The following is a 26,039-nucleotide window of genomic DNA, read 5'->3' as shown; positions in this document are numbered from 1 at the left end:
CATCTGTCGACTTATTTCAAAGAATGCATGCACCCCATGATTTTAGCAATGACAGTGGAATTTTAAAAGGTACATTTTCCTTCCTGTGAAGAGATGAGAGAGTGTATGACCAGGGTTTGTAAGGCCAATCTATTTTAATAGTTTATTTTTAAAAATCAAATTATGAACTAGACTACGGAAGTGAAATAAAGCAATATATTTTTTGTTTGAGTAACGAATAATGTTCCGTATTAGTTTGAACTTGTAACGTAACGTTACCAAATTCGTGACGTAAATCTCGCCAGTGACTACATTACCCACATCTCACCGCGGTGACTTAAAATAAATAAATAAATAAATAAATTCAGCACTACATTACCCAGTATCACCCGTTACGGAAGATGAAACATAAACATGGCAGCAATAGCAGTGGTGGAAAGTCCGTCAGGGAAGGATGCGTTTGCCGAGGGATTGATCGACTTGCTGAAACCAGCCGTTCAGCAACTGGACTTGCATGTACACTCTGTCAGGTAAGGACGATTTTCATATCTGTGATTAATGGTAACTGTAGGTTTAAGTAAATGCAGTGTGAAATTATATTTTTCGTGAAGAGTGGTGCATTTATTTTCAACTCAGCTAACAATTTGCTGATTACTGTGTGCTATTTCTAAATAATACCGCTTGTGATTTTGCTAAAAGTAGATATTTAATGTAGATGCACCTTGGGAAAGTCTGAAAAATGTTCAACACATAGTAAACTGTTAAACACATAGGAAGGCATACAACTTTATTTAATGGAAACTTGAAATCAAGAGTATATATCCTGAAAAGTCGATGTAACTGTCTAAGATAATCTTTTAATTATTGTATTACTGAAGACATCTTCCAATTTATTTGTTAATATAAGAATAATACAATGTGGATATAAAAGTGATTATGCAATGTAGAAAATCCTTTTCCACGGTTTTAAAAGTATATAGCGCGCAACGTTTGGCTTATCAAACCTGTATAATCCAATTGAGAACTGTGAGTTTTCCAGTTTGAACCAATCATGGCAACATCGGGGACAAGGAAGTAAATTCTAAAACCTATTTGACCTCATTAGCTTTTATACAATCAAGTCCACCCTGTTTGGATGATCACATGCAAAGGCATAATTGTTTCATATAAGCAATATAGTGACATGTTGCATGCATTTGCACAAGTCTTAGCCATAGCTGACAAACTGCTTCTCTATCAACAATATCCGCAACATCATCGTAATGCTGATGCCAACCCAACAAACTGTTAATTAGTTTATTGGTCTGAAACCAGATATATTGGTCTTTGGTATTATTGCATTATGTGTTAAGAACGTGTGCCACACACACTTTAATGGCTACATGTGGTTCAAGAGCAATTGAAAATGTAGAACCTGCCTGAAGTTGAGGTGAAACCATTGGTGTCCTGTAAATAATGCAACACAACTGTAGTTGTAGTAAGTAGCATGAGCACAACTTTTAGGTGCAGATGCAGAAATACTTTCTGCTAGTCTTGAACGTTTGGCAATAACATTTGCATTTTATTAGCGTCATCATGAAATCATTTACCACTTGTTTTTTTGTCATGATAATAAAGACTTTTCTTATTATTTTCTATTTTTCCAGTAAATTTAGACAAATATTTTTGTAAATTGTATCAGTCCATTCACATGCATAACAGGAAAGTCTAACTTGTTTTTATTCTTTTTTTTATTTTTTGTTTGCTGCATTGCTAAAGAGTTCTTTATTTGTGACTTTACGATCTATGCTAATAATGCCACTGGTTTGGACCACAGGCAAGCCAGTTCACCACCTGGACTCTTGTACTACGAAACCATTCTGTTGTAATAGATGCCATATGCTGTTTAGTACTGTCTGTTTTGAAATATGCAAGGCCTTCCCCACAAAGTTGCTCCAAAGCTTGTATATACCTTTCAGCATAGATGGTGCATTTCCAGATATGCAAGATGCCGATTCCATAGGCTCTAATGCACCCCCATACCATCTGAGATGCAGGCATTTGAATTGAGCACTGGTGACAAGCCACATGGCTCCACTACTCTTAAGTCCAGACACGCGGTGTCTATGTTTTTCAAAAAGAATTTCCAATTTCGATTTGTTTGACCACAAAGCAGTTTTCCATTTTGCCTCAGTTCATTTTAAATTAGCTTTGACCCAGAGAAGATGGCAGCATTTCTAGATCATGTTCACATATGGCTGCTTCTTTGCATGATAGGGCTTTAAACCTTCAATTATGTATGGCACAGTGAAAACTTGTGAAATTGTTAATTCCATATTTAACAAAAATCAGACTTTGTTTTACAGATCTGACTGAACATAATATTTCAAATAATAACACAAATGAAAATGGCATGGACAAAAATGATCGGACCTTACCTAATATCTTTAGAGGCCATCGCAACAAACAAGTTATTTCTGTACCTGGCAGCAGGTAGTTTGGCCTCCACTCTTCCTGATCAAAAAGGTCCAGCTCAGTCAGGTTTGGAGGGTGCCTTCTCCGGACTGTATAGTTCAGTTCTTTCCACAGATGTTCAAGAGGATTCAAATCAGGGCTCATAGAAGTCCACTTCAGAATAGTGCAATGTTTTGTACTTTGTCTTTCTTGGATTTTTTTTAGTAGCATGTTTTGGGTCATTATCCTGTTGGAAGATCTATGACCTGCGACTGAGACAGAGCTTTCTAATACTTTATGATAGTTCAGAATGTTTTGATAGTCCTGAGATTTCATTGTTCCCTGCACAGACTGAAGGCACTTCTTTGAAAACTTAATTTATTCATCTGTGGACATAGAACTGATGTGAATAGCAAAAAACCTCCAGTTCTTTCAGAAGCATTGTGACTTGTCAATATGCATTTTAGTAAATTTCAGTCTGGTATTTTATGTGTTTCTTTCAACACTGGAGTCTTCCCAGGTGGTCTTCTGTTGAGCTTACTGTCACTCAAAAAGCGATGGATGGTACGATCAAACACTGGTGGACCTTGATGTTGGAGTTCAGCTTGTATCACTTGGGAAGTTGGCCTTGGCTATTTGTCTCTCATTTTTACTGTAATTTTGCCCATTTTGGGATTGATTTTTCCTTTTGTGGCTGCATCCACGGAGGTTGGATACAGTTCCATAAACCTTAAACTTCTCAGTGATATTTGCAACTGTTGTCACAGAAACATGAAGCTGCTTGGAGGTGGTGTTATAGCCTTTGCCTTTTAACATGCTTGTCTATAATTTTCTTTCTGATCTCCTCAGACAATTCTCTCCTTTTAAACTGACTGAATGAGATGTGTGATACTGATTAAAAGTAAACAGCTAGTTTGAAAAATCATTCTAATCCCAATATTTATGACATTTTGTAAGAGTATCATCAAATGTGTCCAGGCTGTTTTGGAATATATTTGTTGAATAAACAATACTTCATCTCTTTCCACACTTAGTTTGCTTTACTCTATGATACATCAAAGGCATGCAAATATACATGGAAAAATTGCCTTTGTTTTAATCACTTTCAGGAGGCATGCAACACTTTTTCAGTGAGCTGTGAGGGTAACAACAAATTTGTCCAAGTCTGTGTGTATGTATACATTGGATATTGAAAAGAATCCCTTCTCTCAAAATATTTACACTTTGTTGCTTTGTAGCCTGAAATGAAGATACACACAAAAAATATTTTTCCAGCTGTATTTACTCCTATACCTATACCAGCCAAGTGAAAGATAATAGCAACAGTTAAAAAATAATAATAAATTAATAAAAACAGAATCACTGAGATGGTTAAAGGATCATCCCCTGCTGGGATACTTCTCTACCAGTTTTGCATATCTAGACTGTACAAAGTTTTCTTTATAGAAATGTTCAAGCTCATTCAAATTGGATGGTGACCTTTGGTGGACTGCAGTTTTCAAGTCATTCCACAGATTTTCATTAGGGTTTAAGTCTGGCTCTGACTAGGCCATGCAAGGACATTCACCTTTTTCTCTTTCAGCCACTGTGTGGTCAACTTTACTGTGTGTTTCGGGTCATTGTTATGTTGGAACATGAAACTTCTTTACATTGACCACTTTGTGGCAGAGGGTAGCAGGTTTCTCTCAAGAATTTGACAGTATTTTGCCCTATCCACTTTTCCTTCTGTCTTGGCAAGTGCCCCAGTCCCTGCCTCTGAGAATCACCCCCAACTTGTTGAGCTACACATTCTATTTGTGCATGAGGTCCTTACAGCAGGGATCCTTCAGGGAGAACCTGCAAGTTAATATGGAATAGCTCATCAATTTCCCCTGTGATAAAAAAAAATTCACAAGATCTGATTTAAAAGAGATTTAAACTAGACTCTAAAACATGACTGGTGCAATAGATTACATATATGTTTTCATGCAAGCACTTTCAGTGAATGAAATACTTATGTGAACAGGCAACCCAAACATACAATAAACTTTCAGATCATCTACCATTTTGCTTTCTATCTATTCGTAATCATGAGAGATTTGCTGCCATTTATTTAGCACTAGTCACGGTATTTGACAAAGACAGGTTATAACAAACATTTTTTAAATTCTTCTGTCTTGTGTACCTTGAGAGCCTTTCTTCTGTATTCACGCGTGTGTGTGTGTGTGTGAACGCCTCTTTACCGGTACTCGTTTTCTTGAATTTGTTCCTATAGAGCCTGCCTCTCATACGCTTTTCTTGCCTCCTGTCTGCTTTTATGCTTCTTGTATTTGAAGGCGATTGTCTCTGTGTGGCTTATATGCTTTTACTCTTCTTCTTCATGCGTCTCATACTCTCACTACCTCTTTTGCCGCATCACCAAAGCCAAACTGATCAATCAGACTGCTCAGAGAGACTGGACACGCTGACCTTGGCGTTTTATTATATAGTAGATTATATCCTACCTTAAAAGGATATTTTGAAGGTATTCGTTGGGTGGAGACAACTTCTCATTCACGTGCACAAAAATTTTATGTGATTTGTGAGGTGAAGGATATAGGAAAAGGTCATTTGTGTGTACAAATGTTTTGAATATAATTTGTAGGAACTTTTATAAAATAATTATACACTCAAATTTATAGTCATTCTCTGGATTTTTTTCTGTTTCCTTTTTAATATGAGACCCCTGGTGCTTTCTTGGATACATTTCAAAGTTTTATTTCTTTTAGTCACAAGAATATATCTTTAAATTGTCATGATCTAACAAATGAATGAAATACATTGTCTGTTTTAATTTAATTTTGGTCGTGTTTGGTTGTCTTTGGAGTCTGAAATAATTGACATTTTTGTCTTTTCTTTAATAATTTACAGTTTATCATACACACACTCTCTCTCTTAGATTTATGACTTCATCTCAAAGTGGACTCACCAGAAAAAAATATTTTAAAAATACTGATATTCATTTTAGCATAAAGTAAAATTGGTTAGGTACATAGGGAAACAAAAGACACACAATGATTGATCTCTAGAACATGAGTAATGAGTATAAATAGAAACATGCAAGGTCATATCTGTCTGTTTTGTATACAGCAGTGCATTTCTTTTTTTCTATTCTCCTACTCTTTAACTATCTACCTATCATACATTATTCTATCAGAGCATTTTAATTATTAATAGTATGTAAAGTAAAATACGGATGCACAATAAAATGGGCATCGTTCTTGTTGACACATCATGGAATTAAAAAAATTACTGTTGTCTGATTTAACACCAAGATTCTATACAATATACTAGATTGATATGATGGCACATAAACTATATACCACAGACTCAAAATCAGCACTATTTGCTGTGTTGTAACTTTTCATCATTAATGGAAACAGTGACAAAATAACTATTTATTTTCTATAAACATTCTGTTTATATTAACATATTTTATTTTAAACATTAAATAGTCTGTTCTGTTGAATAAGTGATGGTTCTCAAAGCATACTTAATGAAGTGAATATAAATAAGCAGAAAACAGTACCGGGGCCTCATGTATAAATGGTGTGTACGCACAAAAATGTTGCGCACTCCCATTTTTTGAACACTTTGAGATGTATAAAAACTAAACTTGCTGTAAAGCTGCACACATTTTCACGGTAGCCCCTTACCTTGCGTACGCAGTTTCTGGTCAGTTTTGCAAACTGGTGGCACCCAGCATCAAAGCAGTACTACTGTTTCTGTGTCATTTACCTTTCTTTTCCATATTCGCATCAATGATGTCGGATTTATCAAATACTAGACATTAAGCCCGTTACAATAACAGGCGCTAGAACAGTAGTGCATAAACATTAGTAGGAACAGTCTACTGTATATTAAATGACAAGGGACCTTGTATGTGGCTGTAATATGCGTCACTGTATTGTGTGCCTTTAATTTTCTCTCTCACTAATACTGGTTTGTATTTCCGTAAAATGCCTGTAATTTTGTCTGACAGTAATACAGTGGAACCTCCGTTCACGACCATAATTCGTTCCAAAACTCTGGTTGTAACCCTATTTGGTCGTGAACCGAAGTAATTTCCCCCATAGGATTGTATGTAAATACAATTAATCCGTTCCAGATCGTATGAACTGTATGTAAATATATATTTTTTAAAGTTTTTAAGCACAAATATAATTAATTATACCATTGAATGCACAGCGTAATAGTAAACTAAATGTAAAAACATTGAATAACACTAAGAAAACCTTGAACAACAGAGAAAACTAACACTGCAAGAGTTCGCGCTATAGTGCTAGGAACCGCTCGCTAAAAACACTTTTTTTTTTTTTTAATGAGTTTTAAGCACTGGGAAAAAAAGGAACATTTGAAAAATCCATAATTTAATAAACAACCAAGAAAAGTAACATTGCAACAATGCACACGCGCGCCTGTGTGTGTCTCTCTCGCGGGCCTGCGTGTGTGTGTGTCTGTCTCTCACGTGTGTGTCTCTCTTAAGCGCATGCCTCTGTGTCTGTGTGTCTGTCTGTCTGTCTGTCTCTCTCGCGCGCGCCTGTGTGTGCCTGTCTGTCTGTCTCGCGCGCGTGCCTGTGTGTGTGTGTGTGTGTCTGTCTGTCTCGCACACACCTGTGTGTGTGTGTCTGTCTCTCTCTCTCTCTCTCTCTCTCTCTCTCTCTCTCTCTCTGCACAGGAAGAGACGGAACACACTTCACCAGAAGACACACACACCTGGATGCACACAGGGGTTTATTAAAGAGGATACTGAAATTAATTGCATATCGGTTACAAATTTAATTCACTTGATTCTAATCATTCTGTAACAATATAATGGTGCAAGGAATGGCCAGACTATTCCAACTGCCATAGCTGCTGTAGCGTTGTTAGAAGACATTGCAAATGGAAGAATTAGAAGAGAGCGTGTATTTACAGTTGATGATGGCTAGCTTCTAAGTTGATTTTGATTTCCAAGAACTATCCTTTTGGAGCTGTTTGCTGAACTGGTCCAGCTTTACAAAGGCAGACTTTAAGGAACTGTGCTCTACCTGCTCCTTTGCAAGTTCTGTCCACTCTCAGGTTTTTAACCACAGGTTTTCAACATGATCGGGTATTTCACAAACATTACCAAGTTGCGTCATTCCAGCTGTATAGGATGGTATTATCTGCTTGTCGTCCAGGTATATAAGATTTTTGGTACTTGTGTACTAAATGGACGGCAGTAAAACCTCCTCCACGGAACCTAACACTAGAATGGGTAGGGGGAAACTTTTTTTTTTTTTTATGCCAATAAATCAAAACACTTCTGTTTTCTTTTGTCATGCCAGCCATTCGTTTAGTACACAAGTACCAGATTTTCTTAACGTTGTGTTTGACAACGTTGTAGATCAGCAAAGCAACAATGACTGGTTTTCCAAATGTAATCGGAGAGGTCAGCTACATGCACATTGCTATTGCAACAGTGCTGGCCAAGTTACATCAGCCACGGATGAATCACGTAGAGAATGAGCTGGCATTACCAGCTCATTTTCCAACTAGTGCGGCAAAAGGCGAGCAGTTCTTTTAAAGATAGTGAGTCACCTCAAATAGCCATGTAAAGAGCAGAGAATCGGTCCGTTGTGGCGCTTCATGCCGTCACTACACTATAATGTGCTTGTGTAAATAGAAAGCATTTTAACTCTATTAATATCCTGCTCTTTAGTCACAGAAATTGTCGTATTTTACAGGCATGTACCTGAAGAGTTGCACTATGATGAATCTGACCCTGACGCACCAAATGATCAGCCAAGTCTGTCCATTACAACTTCTTTTGAATGTAATTAGCAGAATGTAAAAACAGGTAGTCAGATTTATTTAAATTGTGGTCTGTATCACACAGTTTAGTCCTTATATTTCTTAGTTCATTGACCACATCTCTCACAGCATCCACTATTGTATTTTGTGACTCCAGAACCGCGTCCGTCACCACACAGCCAGATGGCCTCCCAGTGGTTTCCAAGGCAGAGGTGTGTTAGCAGCCAGCGCCCGAAGACGTACTTGGTGCAGCAGCACCATCATGTCATCGGCACGGGGGTCAGCTTTTGTAATATTTTATGAAACAGAATAAACAGACGACAGCCTGCGACTAAACTTTTCACATTGACTGTGATATCTGACCACTTCTTTTTTTATTTTGGGCACTGTGCGACTTTCTGAACTTGGACTTTTGAGTGTCTCCTCCACATTTTTATTGCTTATACCACTGTGTAGCCAAGAAATAGTACGTTTTTCCTTGCCTCCACTTTGCATTCACTGAAATTTTTTCCATGTAATTTTGCCATTGTCTTTTAACTGAACACTGAATGGAAGGGGCTATTTATACTGATTTGAATATTAAAATATGTAAAATTTTGGGAGGAGTCAGGGTGGGGCGTGCACATGCGTTACATTAAATGCTGACCAGGATTCATGGAGCTGAAGTGTGTGGAAGCTGGCTTACACACGATTTTGTGCATCTGGATTTTCCACTTGTTTCCATATGCTATGTTTTACTATGAATTATATGCACGGCGTTACACTTGAGGCCCCAGATCTTTACTGAAGTGACATGCATGCACGTGTGTGTGTGGGTGTGTATGTGTATTTGTGTGTTTATTTGATATACCTTTTAGTAGTATATTTACTTGTTACACCTTCTGTTTAAGGATACATTGCTTATTGATATAATTACATCAATATTATTAAATCTTAATAATCTGTTTTGTTGATTACTGTTTGATATTAGTGTGATTCCTTTTATAACTTTGCTACTTTTGCTTTCTCAGGGAAAGTCAAGTAGAGCTACGTGAGCATATTGACAACCTTGCCACGGGTGAGAAGGTTTATTTTATTTTTTTTTTATTTGAGAATAAAAACACTGTGTATGTGGGGTATGTATATATCCAGATTTACTGTAACCTCAAAAGGAAATGGGTAAAACCAAACATAAATAATCAACAATAATTAAAATATTCCTCAAAATGATTGGAATATTTCTTACCATTCATCTAATTAAAAGCATTACTGCAAGAATATGTAGGGCACAGTTATTGGCACAGCTCTAAGTTTACCTTTAATAGAAACAAATAAATGTGCATCCTTGGTGGAAAAAGTCTTTAGTTTTATTACACTGATGTCCAGGAACACCTTTGTTATCCTTAACCTTTTTTGTCTCCTTGGAATGAGGTTGCACATGTGTAAAATCCTTTTGTGATCCATCAACTCTGGAAAATCCAAAGAGCTTTCAACTTTAATGAGACAAAAAAAACATTGACCATGATAAATTAAACAGTAACACTGGCTATTAAAAATATATAGGCAGGTGAAAATACTATTAAACACAATCATGACCATAATTAAGAGTGTACTGCCCCCTTGCACAGTAAGAAGAATGGTAAAAGAAGCAAAACGGGAACCCCTTTTAAGAAGTAGCCACAAAATGCAGTGTGTGAAGTGTACAAAGCTTAATTTGAAGCTACAAATGTAATATTTTGTTATTGTCAAATAGACAAAATTTTCAACTTTTGCACACTATCATCATGTTTGGTACAAAGAGAAGTGCCTGACCCTCATTGTGAAATATATTGGCAGATCATTGCTGTTTAGGGTCTGCTTTTCTGCAAGTGGTTTAGGGTTGTTGTGATTATTAATGTTAGAATCCATTACATACCAGGGGCCTCATGTATAAACGGTGTGTACGCACAGAAATGTTGCGTAAGAACGTTTCCACGTTCAAATCGCGATGTATAAAACCTGCACTTGGTGTGAAGCCACTCACTTTTCCATGGTACCTCATACCCTGTTGTACGCAAGTTCTCCGCTCGGTTTTGCAGACTGGCGGCACTCGGCGTCAAAGCAGTGCTACTGCTCCTGTGTGGTTAACCTATTCTTAGATCCACATCCACGAGCGGCTTTATCAATTACACTGAAATTAACCTCATATCGTTCATAAAGTGGTATAATATAATATACAATACAATATAATGGTGCACAAAATGGCCAAACTATTCCACTGGCATGGCTGCTTTAGTGTTGCTAGAGGACCTCACAAATGGAAGGCTTAGAAGAGAATGCGTATTCCGAGATCATACTGATTTCTTGGCACATGATGATGACTGGCTTCTAAGTCAGTTTAGATTTCCAAGAGCGATCCTCTTGGAGCTGTGTGCTGAACTGGCGCCAGCTTTACAGAGGCAGACTTTGAGTAATTGTGCTCTACATGCTCCTTTGCAAGTTTTGTCCACACTCGGGTTTTTAGCCACAGGAGCTTTTCAGCGTGAACTGGCTGACCAATCCAGTATTTCTCCGTCATCACTGAGTCGTGCCATGCCAGCTGTATGGGATGGTATTATCCGCATGTCAAGCAGATATAAGATTTCCGTACACTACAGTTGAACAGGCAAACATCAAAGCGCATTTTGCAGCAATGTCCATTTTTTCCAATTTAATCTGAGTGGTCGACTGCACACACATTGCTATAAAGGCACCTTCACAGAATGAATTTGTTTTTTTGTAAATAGAAAGCATTTTCATTCTATTAATGTGCAAATCATCAGTATTGCGAAAATGCGCCTCACTAATGTTGTTGCGAGAAGCCCTGGCTAATCTCATGATTCATTCATCCTGAGACATAGTAGTGTGGGGAACAAATTTGAAAATTGTGCTGTGCGTGATAGCTGGCTTCTCGGTAAGATAAGACATTTATTATCTTTTTGATTACAGTTGTATGTTATCTGTACGATGTAACCATATAACACGATTATTCAGATGACAGTGGGTACCCGCTGAAGACGTGGCTCCTCACCCCTCTAGCCAACCCACTGACTGAATAAGAGCGACGTTATACTGACCTCCACTCTCAGGTTTGGGTGGTGGTAGAACGTATTATAGGGCAGCTTATGGGCTGTTGGCGCTGCCTGGATAAGACTGGTGGAGTACCTCCCGTTGTGCATTGGCCACATTTCTCACCACATCCACCAATGCATTTTGAGATTCTAGAACTGCATCAGTCGGCACACGGCCAGATGATCGCCCACCAGTTTCCGAGGCAGGGATGTGTGAGCAGCCAGCACCCGAAGATGTGGTCAGCACAGAAGCAGCACCATCATCACCCAGAACCATGTCCTCAGCATTGGGGTCAGCTTTTTGTACTATTGTCTAGAAGTAAATAAACAGTAATTAATACCTGATTGTTTGTCTTATTACTTGTGCAAATTATTTACACGAGTATGGATCATGGTAATCAAAAAAAAAATAACTCCCCGTCACCTGCGGTGATGTCAGAATCTCCCTCCCTCACTGGTAAAATGGCGGCAATGAGTGTGTCACCAATAATTGTGGCAACTCGCTGCTCAAACAGCGTGAGCTCCGGGAGTTCAGTAGATCCTCCAGTGGAGCTAACATGCAGACGATGAGCTGCGACTCTCCTTTTCGCGGCAACTTTGATGTCTGACCACTTCTTTTTTTAATTCGGTCACAGTATGATTTTCTGCTCCAGCACTCTTGACTGCATCCGCCACGCTATGCCACTCCATCAATTTCCTTTTGTTGCTAATACCACTTCCTAAGTTACCAAATAAAACATTTTTCCTGGCCTCTATTTCAGCTAGCAGGACCTCCATTTCACATTCGCTAAAGTTTTTTTTCCCCCACCCCCGTGCTTTCGCCATTGCCTTTCTGAAGTGCTGAAGGTAAGGGGCTATTTATATTGATTTGCGTATTCAAAGAGGCATAATTCTGGGAGGAGATTGGGTGAGGCAGTAGGCATGTGCGTTCATTTCCATGCTGATCGGCATTTATGTAGCGGAAGAATACGAAAGTTGGCGATTACACAGATTCCTGCATCTGGATTTTTCTGTGCTTAAGCACTTTTCGGCTTTTGTGCTTGCGTCATGTTATAATGCGAATTCGACACACGCCATTATGCATGAGGCCCCAGGATATTTAGCCCAAAATTGTGTGCCTTTGGCAAAAGGTTGAAACTGCTGTGGATGAACATTTCAATGAAATAATGATTCCATAAATCAAAATTGACAAAGAAATTTCAATAATTAGAGTGCCAATATTTTTTTGAAACACATAATTTAAAGGAACATATTTCAAGGTTTTTGTTTGAGGAAAAAAATTGAAAGATGAGGCATGCACAAGTCCAAAATATTGCTCATTCCATATGTGGTTCATCATATATATTAACGTTTAACTCATTTTCATAATGGTGCCAATATTCCTGAAGTTGACTGGGATTAAAAATATAATAAATTTAGTTATATCCTACAAACCAGTGTGACTCATATCTATGTATCTTAAGCAAACTTCTTTAGCTCGGATTAATTCTTAAAGTACATTTCTCATTTTGGGGTTGACTTACCTTATTGGGACAGGATGGATTAAATAACATGTTATGTCATTTATAACGGAGGTAACACATGCAGTTTTTTTGAATGAGAGAAGGAGAAATCTGTATTGCTCTTTTTTAACTGTGCAGATTTAAAGAACATGACTATTTAGAGCATACTCAAAAACTAATTTAGTTTTAGAATAATTCCTCCAATGTGTTTTCTTAAGCCTTGTTAATCTTTGGAAATTGGACTCTTTTATTTATTCTCTTTTTACTGTAGAGCTTTGCAGGATCAATGAAGATCAGAAGGTAGCACTGGATTTGGATCCATACGTCAAAAAACTTCTGAATGCAAGACGCCGTGTGGTTTTGGTCAACAATATCCTGCAGAATGCACAGGTTAGATGCAGATATGTAATTTTAAATGTTAGGAACGCAGTCAGTATTGTGCTTAATTTTTAGGTTAATGGTGTATGTATTTTGTTCATTTCATTATATTGGTTCTAAAAGCCCCTTCAGCCATTTTTACTTATGTTTTCCTTGCGCAGGTTACTGTGACAAAATGAGTAGGGGGGAAAAAAATCACTCTTTAAGCCAGGAATAAAATTCAGTGTCTTGATCAGAATACCAGTTGTGATTCCATGCCAATCAAGAAATGCTTTCCCTTCAATAAACCTTCCTAAATTATTAGTAATAGTTGCCTGGGGTAAATGATAATTTGATGCTTGAAATGTCACAAAAGGTAAGCCCAGTAACTCTCCTTTAAGTAATTTTGAGTCTTTTTATAGTAAGCACACAGTTCCTAAAATTTTAATAGACTAATAAACACACCCTTTGTTTCCTCCTCTTGGTAATGGGAATCACCATAACAATTTCCTTGTCCAGAAGTACTGATTCTTTATTGACACATTTAAGCAGCAAATTAGCCTTATTGACGAAGTTTTGATCAGTCTTGTTAGTATTTCCAGAAACTTTTCTTAGCAATGCCTATAACCTAGTCTTGGTAGAGATCACTCTTGTTTTTGTGCTTGAGTATTGACATCCCTATGCTTTACAAAATTTTTTGCATTCACGCATTGACTTATTTGTCAACCAGTGGTTCAAGGCTTGATTGTGGAAAGAAAAGAATATGAGAAGACGTGTTTGGTGGTGATTTTTAAATTATGTAGGCTAGAGTCCTAAACCTGGTCAGGTACCCAGAAAATACGTACAAACCGGATTCCAAAAAAGTTGGGCCACTATACAAATCATGAATTAAAATCTGAATGCAATGATATGGAGGTGCCAACTTCTAATATTTTATTCAGAATAGAACATAAATCACGGAACAAAAGTTTAAACTGAGAAAATGTATCATTTTAAGAGAAAAATATGTTGATTCAGAATTTCATGGTGTCAACAAATCCCAAAAAAGTTGGGACAAGGCCATTTTCACCACTGTGTGGCATCTCCCCTTCTTCTTACAACACTCAACAAATGTCTGGGGACCGAGGAGACCAGTTTCTCAAGTTTAGAAATAGGAAAGGAATGCTCTCCCATTCTTGTCTAATACAGGCCTCTAACTGTTCAATCGTCTTGGGCCTTCTTTGTCGCACCTTCCTCTTTATGATGCGCCAAATGTTCTCTATAGGTGAAAGATCTGGACTGCAGACTGGCCATTTCAGTACCCGGATCCTTCTCCTACGCAGCCATGATGTTGTGATTGATGCAGAATGTGGTCTGGCATTATCTTGTTGAAAAATGCAGGGTCTTCCCTGAAAGAGATGACGTCTGGATGGGAGCATATGTTGTTCTAGAACCTGAATATATTTTTCTGCATTGATGGTGCCTTTCCAGACATGCAAGCTGCCCATGCCACACGCACTCATGCAACCCCATACCATCAGAGATGCAGGCTTCTGAACTGAGCGTTGATAACAACTTGGGTTGTCCTTGTCCTCTTTGGTCCGGATGACATGGCGTCCCAGATTTCCAAAAGAACTTGAATCGTGACTCGTCTGACCACAGAACAGTCTTCCATTTTGCCACACTCCATTTTAAATGATCCCTGGCCCAGTGACAACGCCTGAGCTTGTGGATCTTGCTTAGAAATGGCTTCTTCTTTGCACTGTAGAGTTTCAGCTGGCAACGGCGGATGGCACGGTGGATTGTGTTCACTGACAATGGTTTCTGGAAGTATTCCTGAGCCCATTCTGTGATTTCCTTTACGGTAGCATTCCTGTTTGTGGTGCAGTGTCGTTTAAGGGCCCGGAGATCACGGGCATCCAGTATGGTTTTACGGCCTTGACCCTTACGCACAGAGATTGTTCCAGATTCTCTGAATCTTCGGATGATGTTATGCACAGTTGATGATGATAGATGCAAAGTCTTTGCAATTTTTCGCTGGGTAACACCTTTCTGATATTGCTCCACTATCTTTCTGCGCAACATTGTGGGAATTGGTGATCCTCTACCCATCTTGGCTTCTGAGAGACACTGCAACTCTGAGAAGCTCTTTTTATACCCAATCATGTTGCCAATTGACCTAATTAGTGTTTATTGGTCTTCCAGCTCTTCGTTATGCTCAAATTTACTTTTTCCAGCCTCTTATTGCTACTTGTCCCAACTTTTTTGGGATTTGTTGACACCTTGAAATTTTGAATCAACATATTTTTCCTTTAAAATGATACATTTACTCGGATTAAACGTTTGATCTGTCATCTACGTTTTATTACAAATAAAATATTGACATTTGCCATCTCCATATCATTGCATTCAGTTTTTATTCGCAATTTGTTTAGTGTCCCAACTTTTTTGGAATCCGGTTTGTAGCTATTGGAGGATTTTATAGCATATTTTTTGTAGGATTGTGTATGGCAAAGAAAGCAACACTGTAGTAATAAAGTAGTTTTCGTAACACATAGTTTTTTTTTCCGCCCCTCTGTCTTATGTATGACGTTGTAGCAGCCAAGCATAAGTGAACATTGGAAGCTGTGTTTGGCTTATAATAGCGTCTATGTGGCCAAGAAAGAAAGGGATGCCCTTTGTTCTGTTCTTCAGTGAAAAAGCCACTCAGATATTTGAGAGATATTTAGCAAGGCACTCCTGACATTATTACAAAATAATATTACTTGATATTGCAATGGCAAGATTAGGTACATGAATGGACTCTGCACTATATCATCTTGTAGATTTTGCAGACTGACTAGCACAGTTTAATGTTGCCGTGCTTTCTCATCAGTTTTTTTATATGTGGTGGCTGGTTGCCTCAAGCAACAGTGGATTTTGGTCAACAACAGTGCACACACTCTGTGTCTCTTTCTGCACTAAGGCTTCACGCTGCCTGTAAGTATAAACAGTACAGCCTGTTGCACTGTTATATAAGCCATCTTTAAAAGTGACACCCAAGTTAAGATTGTACTCGAAGTATTGGGCCTTTTAGTTTTTATCGATTTGGAGTCCGGACTACTGATTGTCCACCTCTAAGATGAGTTAAGTTAATTTTTGAAGGAAGGTGTAACCTCTGGTGATTTGGATTAAGATCACTTCCAGTTAGAGAACCAATGCTGCTTTACTGAATTATTTTTTCCATCACATACAGACCGATTCAGTTCACGATCATATATATATATATATATTTTTTGTGTGTGTGTATAAACTTGCAGTATTTTCAGGTACATTAGCCTCTGGATATATAACACTAACTTCTGATGGATAATTTGCATGCACAATTGGCAAATGCTTCCCTGGCCATCATTGTGCCATTATAGTCTACTCAAAACTAGTACAGTGCCATCTTCCACATTGACTTCAATGCATTTTGCAGAGTTTGGTCAAGTTCCTGAACATTTCTGTGATTTCGTCAAACTCCATGGGGTTCATTCATTGTGGGGGGCAGGTACAGCTGGATTTCTGTATCCCTGTTAAATTGGTTGACTTAACAGGCCTTGTGTATCACTAAAGCCTATCAGAGTGACTGCTGGGACTAAATATTTATTCACCATATATGGTAGGGCTGTGCGATATGACCAAAATCTTATATCCCGATATTTCATTTCATATCCCGATATCACGATATAGTACATTTTCTTTGTATTCAGTGAATAGTTTATATAATCACCACTCCTTTTTTTTCCATTTAAATTAAAAAAATCAAAAATGAGAAGTACTCAACTTGTAATTATTTCTGTTCTTTTATTTAGAACATTTGAGCAAATGTTTGACTTAGAATGTAAACATAAAATGTTAATGTATCAAATATAAAACACTTTTCAAAAACAAATTACTAAAGGCCCAATATAAAATACTGCTATATAAAATGCCTGACATAAACAAAATGTGAACTGTAGCAGCAATAACTCTCACAACATATATTAAATATAAAAGGATCAAAGCACTAACAACTAAACTATATAAGGCCAATAAACCCTTTAAACAAAATAAATACAAGTCTAACATTAACTGTCAAAACCAAATGTAAACATTGTACTTCAAACTGTAGCAGCAATAAGGCTTATGACAAAAATATATTAAATATATAATATTAAATATAATATTTTTTAGGCTACATTCTAGTAAAATGTTAATTTGCACATCGTAGTGTGGCAAATCTCCGTTAATGAGTTACAGCTGATCGCCCATGCGTGGACTGGGCGGCGCTAACGTGTTGATGCCGTCCAGCCCCAAGCACGGGGCGATCCGCGGTAACTCGTTAACGGAGATTTGCCGTGTTAATGCAGTTGTGGCGTAAAGGTAATTTTAACAAGATTAACGCTGACAGCAAACGCTGCAGGGAAAATTATGCCTTAAGCAAATTGTTTTGGTAGCAATTAATCTTCCAAGCTTTTAACATGCTCGTTTAAATAGTACCTTTACAACTGTAATATCCTACGTGGCCTGCCTCTCAGTTGTAAACTCTCTGCATGGAGGTGGTAGAAGAGGTTTGTCGTGTTAGAGTCTGTGGTAGCGATCGGTTTGCAGCATAATTTGCACAGTACCGTTTTCTGGTCCGTGTCAGACTCTTCAAATCCAAACCATCTCCATACTACAGAGGTAGCCCCTCGTTTAGGAACAAGGTCCTTCTGTGTGGAGCTACCTGGTGTTGCCTCATCTTCATCAGCCATGCTAGTGTGTCTGCATCCACGTGGTGGCCATCAAAACAATGAAAAAAATATTGCCGTAAACAGTTTATTTTGCGACACCACGAAACAAACGATAGCGTAATGTGCAGCGATAGACGTTTTCATATTGTCATCCGATATATATCGTTATATCGAACAGCCCTAATATATGGTGTCCATTTATTACAAATTTCAAACGTAAGTTTTATTAACTGTATGTTGCTGTGTTGGAAAGAAAAGGAAGAAGAGGGCCAATGCTAATTACCTCTCATTTCTGTTTATTTTTGTTTAGTACAAGTAATTTTATAGAATTTGATCTCCCTCTTATAATAATATTACTTGTATTGTGTTTTTTTCTCACTGTTTCATTTAATTATATGATAATTTTTATATATTTATTTCCAAGTTATTTTTTGTGTATAATGTATGGCATAAATCATACCTTATTCTGAACTCATTGTTCCAATTAACATTTTTTTGTGACCTGTACTTACAGAATTTGTGAAGATAGTTTGCTGTCATTAGCTGAAAAATAACACATTGCCTAAGGTGCTGTAATTTCAAATAAACATACAGTACGACTTCATGTGTGCTAGAATAGTTTTGGTTAGACCCAAAAACTATTTTTTGGTAATTTTTGGACCATATTTGTGCAAGATTTTACACTCTTATGATAAAGAGTTAATCAATAGATGTCTTCAGCAAAAATAATTAGAAGGACTTAAAGATGTGCATGACACAACAACTGACCCCTGGGGTTCACCCCCTAGTGCAGTACAAGAGGTCAAATTTACTTCTTTTCACAAAATTTGAAAAAATGAGGATCAGTAATGTAGGCAGTTTGAGTGTCACTTTGTGCTACTACAAGGTTGCTGATCATGAATATGACATTATTGATATTTGATTATTTAATGGTGGTCTTAGTCCCCTAAGAGCCACTCCCAGAAGGTTAAAAATGACAAATTCCAAACATAAACATTTTTTATACTATTTCAAGGTAAGTGATTACGAATAAAGGTTATATTTAATCCTTTTACTAGGGATCTAGCCATCAACGAACCTCTGTCAGAAGGTGAAAAATTACACATTTCTAATAACTGAGAGTATTTAGACTTTTAAACTGAAGAACACATTTTAATATTTAAAATATGTGATGCAACTATTCTTGTTTATTATGTACTTCTACCTCATGAAGTGAATCATTACATATTTTAGGAACACCCCAAATTAGGGCAGCTTATGCTAATTCAAATGTTAAAAAAAAAAAAATCTGAAGTATTAAATAGAAACAAGAATTCAGACCCTTTTCTATGATATTTGAAATGTGGCTAAAGTACTTCTAATTCTATTGATCATCATTGAGATGTTTCTAAAATTTGTTTGGAGTCAATTTGTGGTCAATTCAATTGATTTCAGATTATTAGGAAAGGCACACACTTGTCTATACAAGATCCCAAAGTGTCAGAGCTAACACCACGTTATATTATCTATCTATCTATCTATTAGAGGAATTGTCTGCGGAACTCAGACAGAATTGTGTCAAATTCACAGATCTGGGGAACGCTACAAAAAAAATTCTTCAGCATTGAAGTTGAAGGTTGTCAAGAGCACGGTCGCCTCCATAATTCTTAAACATAATTTTTGCACAACACTTCCTAGAACTGGCTATCTGGCAAAGTTGTGCAATCAGGAAAGTAGGGCCTTGGTAAGAGAGGTGACGAGAACATGATGGGGAATGTGACTCCTACAGAGAAACTGTTTAAAGGTGTGAGAAACTTCCTAAAGGATAACCACCACTGCAAGATGCTACTAATTTGGGTTTTATGGCAGAATGTCCAGACAAAACAAGAAGGCTTGCTTGGAGTTTGCAAAAAGGCACCTAAAGCAGTGTTTCTCAACTTTTCTGCTGTTGAAACTCACTTTTTCCCTTATACAGTTAGGTCCATAAGTATTTTGACAGTGACACAATTTTCATAGTTTTGACACTGTACAACAACACAAGGTTCGCTTCCCGGGTTCTCCCTGCGTGGAGTTTGCATGTTCTCTCCGTGTCTGCGTGGGTTTCCTCCGGGTGCTTCGGTTTCCTCCCACAGTCCAAAGACATGCAGGTTAGGTGGATTGGCGATTCTAAATTGGCCCTAGTGTGTGTTTGTGTGTGTCCTGCGGTGGGTTGGCACCCTGCCCGGGATTGGTTCCTGCCTTGTGCCTTGTGTTGGCTGGGATTGGCTCCAGCAGACCCCCGTGACCCTGTGTTCGGATTCAGCGGATTGGAAAATGGAGGGATGGATGGACAACAACACAATGAAGTTAAAAATAATCATTATGTGATTGAAGTGTAGACTTTTCAACTTTAATTTAAAGGGTTTACCAAAAATATTTTATGAGCTGTTCAGGAATGACAGCCGTTTTTATACATGGTCCCCTTATTTACATGGGCTCAAAAGTATCCGGACAAACTAACACAACTAGAACTATAATGACCATTCCCAATATTTGGTTGAAAATCCTGCAGTCAATGACTGCCTGAAGTCTGGATCTCAGGCCATCTTTAAGTGCTGGGTTTCTGTTCTAGTAATGTTTTGCCAGGGATTTACTGTGGCTTTCTTCAGTTGCTGCTTTTTTGTTGGACTTTCTGACATCAGTTTTTTTTTTTTTTTTTCAGCAAGTGAAATGCATGTCCAAATTTGTTGAGGTCAATTGATTGACTTGGCCATTGATGAATACTATACTTCTTTGCTTTGAAAAAACACTTGGTTTGCTTTCGTAGTATATTTTGACTCATTGACCAGAAAGCAGGAGACAGAGCTGGAGATGGCAGAGTTAAAGATGCTAAGATTTGCATTGGATTTGATGAAGATGGACAGGATTAGAAATTAGTATGTTAGAGGCTCAAATCAGGCTGGAAAGTTGGTAGACAAAGTCAGAGATATGAGATTGCATTGGTTTGGACATTTGCATAGGAGAGATGATGGGTATATTGGGAAAAGGATGTTAAGGATAGAGCTGCCATGCATGAGGAAAAGAGGAAGGCCTAAGAAAAGGTTTATGGATGAGACGGAACATGAAGGTGATGGATGTAACAGAGGAAGATGCAGAGAATAGTAACTTATGGAAAACGATGATCCTCTGTGGCAGCCCCTAACTGGAGCAGCCAGAAGCTGAAGAAGTCATCTGCCTGTACAGTGAAGTGTCATCCCGTCAGTTTTGAAGCATTTTGATAGTATAGCCCTATATTCATCTGTCTACTTCTGCCAGCAGTCATATCATCAATAAACACTAGTGACTAACTTCTGTTCACAGCCTTGAATGATCATACCATAAAACTACCTCTACCATATTTTGCAGATGATTTGGTATTCATTGGATCATGAGCCATTTCTTCTCTTTTCAGCATTCTGGTGTATATTGATCATAGTTTCCTTTGTCCAAAGAAAATTGTTCCAGAACTAGACAAGCTTTTAAAATGTTTTCTGGCAAAGTGTAATGTCTTTCTTATGCTTGAGGTTTACCAGTGGTTTTGCACCTTGTGGTAAACCATCTGTCATTACTTTCATAAAAACTTATTTTGATTGTAGACTTTGGCAATGATAGGTCTACCTCCCAGTGAGTGTCCTTGACTTAGCTAAATGTTGTGAAAGCGTTCTTCTTCACCAAAGAACTGCAGTCATAGAGCACAGTTGACATCTGTGGTTTTCCAGACCTTCCATCTTTTTACGAATGTACAAAATGGCTGATTTGACCACTCCTCATATTTCTGTTATTTCCCTAAAATGGTTTATTTGATTTTCTCATCCTAATGATGGACTGTTTTTACTTGCATGTACAGCTCTTTGGACCTTATATTGAGAGTTCTCAGTGACAGCTTCCAAATGCAAGTTCCACACTTGGAATCAATTCCAGACCTTTCACCTGCTTAATAATTGATAAAATAATTATTTCAGTTAGTGTATTGAACAGTTTTGTGTAACATAACGTCCAATGAGTACTGAACAACCACCACAGCCCCTGGCAGTCACAATATTTGTGAGAACCAATATATATGGTTTGGACTGCTATGTTGCAAGACAATATACCAAAAGCACTAACAATTACACAAGAAATGAACTATTAAAAAACTAGCATAAAATCATAGCTTAGCTTTTGTACACAATCAGCACTACTCTAGCTCAAGTTGCATTTAACTAATCTAAGTGATTCAACTCCCCAGCTGTTACCTGGAGAGGAGAAATAATTAATTAGATTGAAAATATATATGGATTAGGCTTTTAAATAAGGAATAGACTGACAAAAAACTACTATATATGTATCTGTCTGATAGGGCTATTTATTTAGATATTTTAAATAGCACATCATCCTAGAATATATTATTTATGAATTCTAGAATAGGCCTAACAATCTTAACCATCAGTCCAAAAGGATGCAAATATTATCATGATCCATTTGCACTGTTTATTGCCTAATTTTATTAGTTAACAGTATAATTATAGGCTAATGCAGGTTATAATATAGACTATAGTAGGTAAAATCTCATCAATTAAACAACAACATAGCATGAGAGAAGGAATGTGAGTGAGGTAAAAGGTATCAAGCGATTCTACTCTGTGTCATCTGCTGTTTGGACCTGGGTAGCACGTGCATTGTGCAGTTTTAGGTCAGAGCATTTTGTGGGGTGAGAACTCCAGCCATTAGCCATGCAAATCCTGTCTCTGGCCATTGTGAACAGTGTGCTTCCTTGGTGACATCAGCTGATCTCTCTCACCCTTCACATTTTCAGTGCTGTGTTGTCACATCAGGAGCCATCTGTTTTATTCAATTTTTCTGCTGTCCAAGGTAGCTTCAGTCCATATTACCTCAGATAATCAGGGTTCTGCTGTATAGATAAAAAATTCGGATAATCAGGATGTTGTTGCTGTTCACTTTTATTGAACAGGTTTCTGTAGTACAAATCAATAGCAGAATAGAATATAATTCATTAATTAATTACATGTTCTCAGATTTATGAACAAATCTCCGTTTCTGCTAGTTCTGTTTACCATAGAGGGCCATGCTTTGAGTTCAAAGGTCACAGTGGTGCACTTTAAGTGTCAAAGATATGTTGTATGGTGTTAAATTTTCATACATAAAAAGTTATCTTATTCATTACTGGTCATAAAGCATGCAGCATTAAATAGTTGGTTAGCCCTGATTTTGAAGTTTTAAATGTCTTCCAACATGATTGATAAATAAATAGATGTATTTGTTGGATGCTTTACAGAAGTGGTGGTAGTTTTAGATACTACACTCACTATTCTTCATTAAAAAATGTCTCAAGAATTGTTCGTATCATATAGATTGTTGTTATTTATTTATTTATTTTAATTTTAAATTCCTCTGCTGCCATCCTGCCCATATCAAAGGGAATTTTGGAAAGAGTTAGTTAAGGATGGGATAATGGTAAAGTAGTTAGGTGACTTGTGCTGATTCCTAGCATCAACACTTTCTGGCAGAAATGTGTTTATTTTTCCATTATACTTTCGTAGATTTCTCAGTGGGGTGAAGATTTCCTCCCATGCTGCAAAAGTATGCATGTTAGATAAGACAATAAGTCTAAATTGGGCTAGTATGAGTGAGTGTGGGAGTATATGCCCTGTGTGATATACTAACACCCCGTCTGTATGTGGTATTTGGCTCTTGACATGTTTAAGGCTGCTGGAATAGGCTTTAGATTCTTGTGACTGCAAAAACAAAAAGGAGCTCTAGAAAATAGTTGGGTGTCATGGATGGATATTGATGATGTACCAGTTGTTGTTAACTTTGGAATATTACTTTTTATACCTTTTTATCTATCTATATAATATAAGTCAATGTGTGTATGTATTGCGATTTTCGTGAAACTTGGTACATATGTTTCTCAGTGTTTGACTAAAAATACTGTATGGTGAAATCAACCCTAAGGCCGGGGTTATACTTTACGTGACACGACGCATGCTGCAGCGGACGCTCCTGCTACGCAAACGTTGTACTGTTTATACTTGCGTGCATACTTTACGTAAATCTGGACGAATCCACCAGGTGGCAATGCAAGATATTATCACGGTGAGAACAGGTTCGGCTTTGCTGTGTTGTGAATTGCCTGGAACACCCATTAAATTCCGATGACACCTTACCGCAATATCTCTGAAAAGGATTTGTAATGAATAAACCTATCAGTCCATGGATTTGTCCATTTCCGCTAGCATTGGGCACGAGGCAGAAACAATCCCTGGACAAGGCATCAGCTCATCGCAAGGTGAATACAATCACTCACATACACTAGCATCATTTTAGTGTAACCAAATCTGCATATCTTTGGAAGAAAATCGGAGCACACTGAGGAAACCCAGCAAGAAAACATGTAAACTCCAGGCAGTGAATATCAGCGACGGGACTCCCTGAAAGACAGCAGCGCTAACGCTCCGCCACCGTGTCACCCCCATGTGTATAATTATTGACAGTATTCATTATTTAAACGAAATTACTGGTTTATCTGTAAAATGTAACATACGTACTTTAATGCATTTTTTCATGAAAGTGATAGCAAGTATAAATCTATGGATTCTAAATGTGCAGAGAGTTGGAATATCATACATTTGATGTGCTCAGTGTGGCGATCTATTGCTGGTGATCCGCTGCTGTCCGGACCGGTGGAAGCCCTAGAAATAAAGACGGCACAGAAGACGGTATGTGGGACTTTTAAAATGTATCGTGTCATTTTGAGCGGGAATATGCGACGCTTGAATTTAAAAGCACCACGAATACATCTGTATGTCAGCATTTGCTTCACCACATCGGACCATTCATCAAACATCAAAGCGCGCACACCGATCTCGTAGGATCTGTAAAGCGGCTTTCTGTCACATGTTTATAGTAAATGAGACTCTGACCTTACATTTCAACTTTTAGCACACTGCGCCCCCGACTTTTTGCTGATACTGCAACTCGCGCACTCGTCGCATTCATTTCTGAGGACGTGCTCAGAGGACGCATCAAATGAACGCTAGAAACGAGTGGCAGCCATGATGCGGGCGCGTACGCATTCTGAGCGTTAAGTATAAATGAGCCCTTACCCACACCCTTCTCGGTAGGGTGGGGGGGTGATCTTGTGGTCTTGTATGCCTGTTATCATCCAGTTGACACTCGGAATGACCACCAGAGGGCGTACTGGAGGTGATTGCCAGCATTCTATGTTTGAGCACCACTGCCCTGTTGTTTTTGAAATTAAATAGAGTTGGCCAGTTCTGAGCGTCAACGGGATGATAACATACACACAAGACCGCACGACAAGCACATTAGTGAGTCTTCATTGTTTAATTTATTTTTATTTTTAAAGTTGTGTTTTTTTAATTTTATTTTTCTCAAACAATTAAAAAAAAAAAAACACTTTTCCTCCTGGGCAGCGATGGGTATTTTAGGTAGTTTAATCTAAAAAGCTGTAAATGCTATTTCTGAAAAAAATGCAAAACACTTTTGCTCAGTAAAATATATCGGTAAATATATATGTAATACTGTCTTAATATACTTAACACAGTCAAATGAGCAAACGTACTATATAAGACTAAAAGTAGAAGTACAGAAGAATTTGAGTGCTGGTGCAAGAAAACAGAGCTGTCTTTATTCTCCTTGATGTAGTTTTGATATTGCCCACTAGAGGGAAGTATTAATTTTAATTTTCTTAGTTTATGACAAACCAGGTGGCTTAGTGTGTATTTTGTGGGAACCAGTGTTGTTTCACATCTAACACGTTTACTATGGATAATAGTAAAATAAGGCATCACAGTTTTCTCAGGAATAAAGGTTAAATGTTGAAAGTTTTTATTTCTGTTTTCCATTTTTATCTGCTTTTATTATCACTATTTTTTTTTTTTCTTCCTTAGGAAAGACTGAGACGATTAAATCATAACGTTGCAAAAGAGACTGCTCGTCGGAAGACCATGCTTGAGACGTCGGGTGTTTTTACCCCAAGATCCCCCAGCAAATAACAAATTGGTTCACTATCGTTATCTGTTAATACAAAATTGAGAAGATGTATGCATTTTAGATGCTTAGGAAACTGAAAGATGTCTATATGTTTTTCTGAATTTCAAAAGCCTATGTATATAAATGTTTGTTTATACAAGATCCCTTCCTTGACTGAATAAACATCTTTTTCTGTATAA

General features: G+C 37.7%; 1 protein-coding gene across 1 annotated transcript; it reads left to right on the top strand.

Annotated features, from left to right (window-relative positions):
- The first annotated feature begins 362 nt into the window (after positions 1–362).
- Positions 363–25,980, top strand: snapin (SNAP associated protein). The gene is made up of 4 exons (XM_039767648.1): positions 363–509; positions 9,216–9,262; positions 13,047–13,165; positions 25,758–25,980. The coding sequence occupies exons 1-4, from the start codon at positions 394–396 to the stop codon at positions 25,860–25,862; spliced, it is 387 nt and encodes a 128-aa protein (XP_039623582.1). The 5' UTR covers positions 363–393; the 3' UTR covers positions 25,863–25,980.
- The last annotated feature ends 59 nt before the right edge of the window (positions 25,981–26,039 follow it).

Source organism: Polypterus senegalus, chromosome 1 (genome assembly GCF_016835505.1).
Source record: "Polypterus senegalus isolate Bchr_013 chromosome 1, ASM1683550v1, whole genome shotgun sequence".
In the NCBI taxonomy this organism is placed as follows: Eukaryota; Metazoa; Chordata; class Cladistia; order Polypteriformes; family Polypteridae; genus Polypterus; species Polypterus senegalus.
This window is presented reverse-complemented; position numbering and strand designations above follow the sequence as displayed.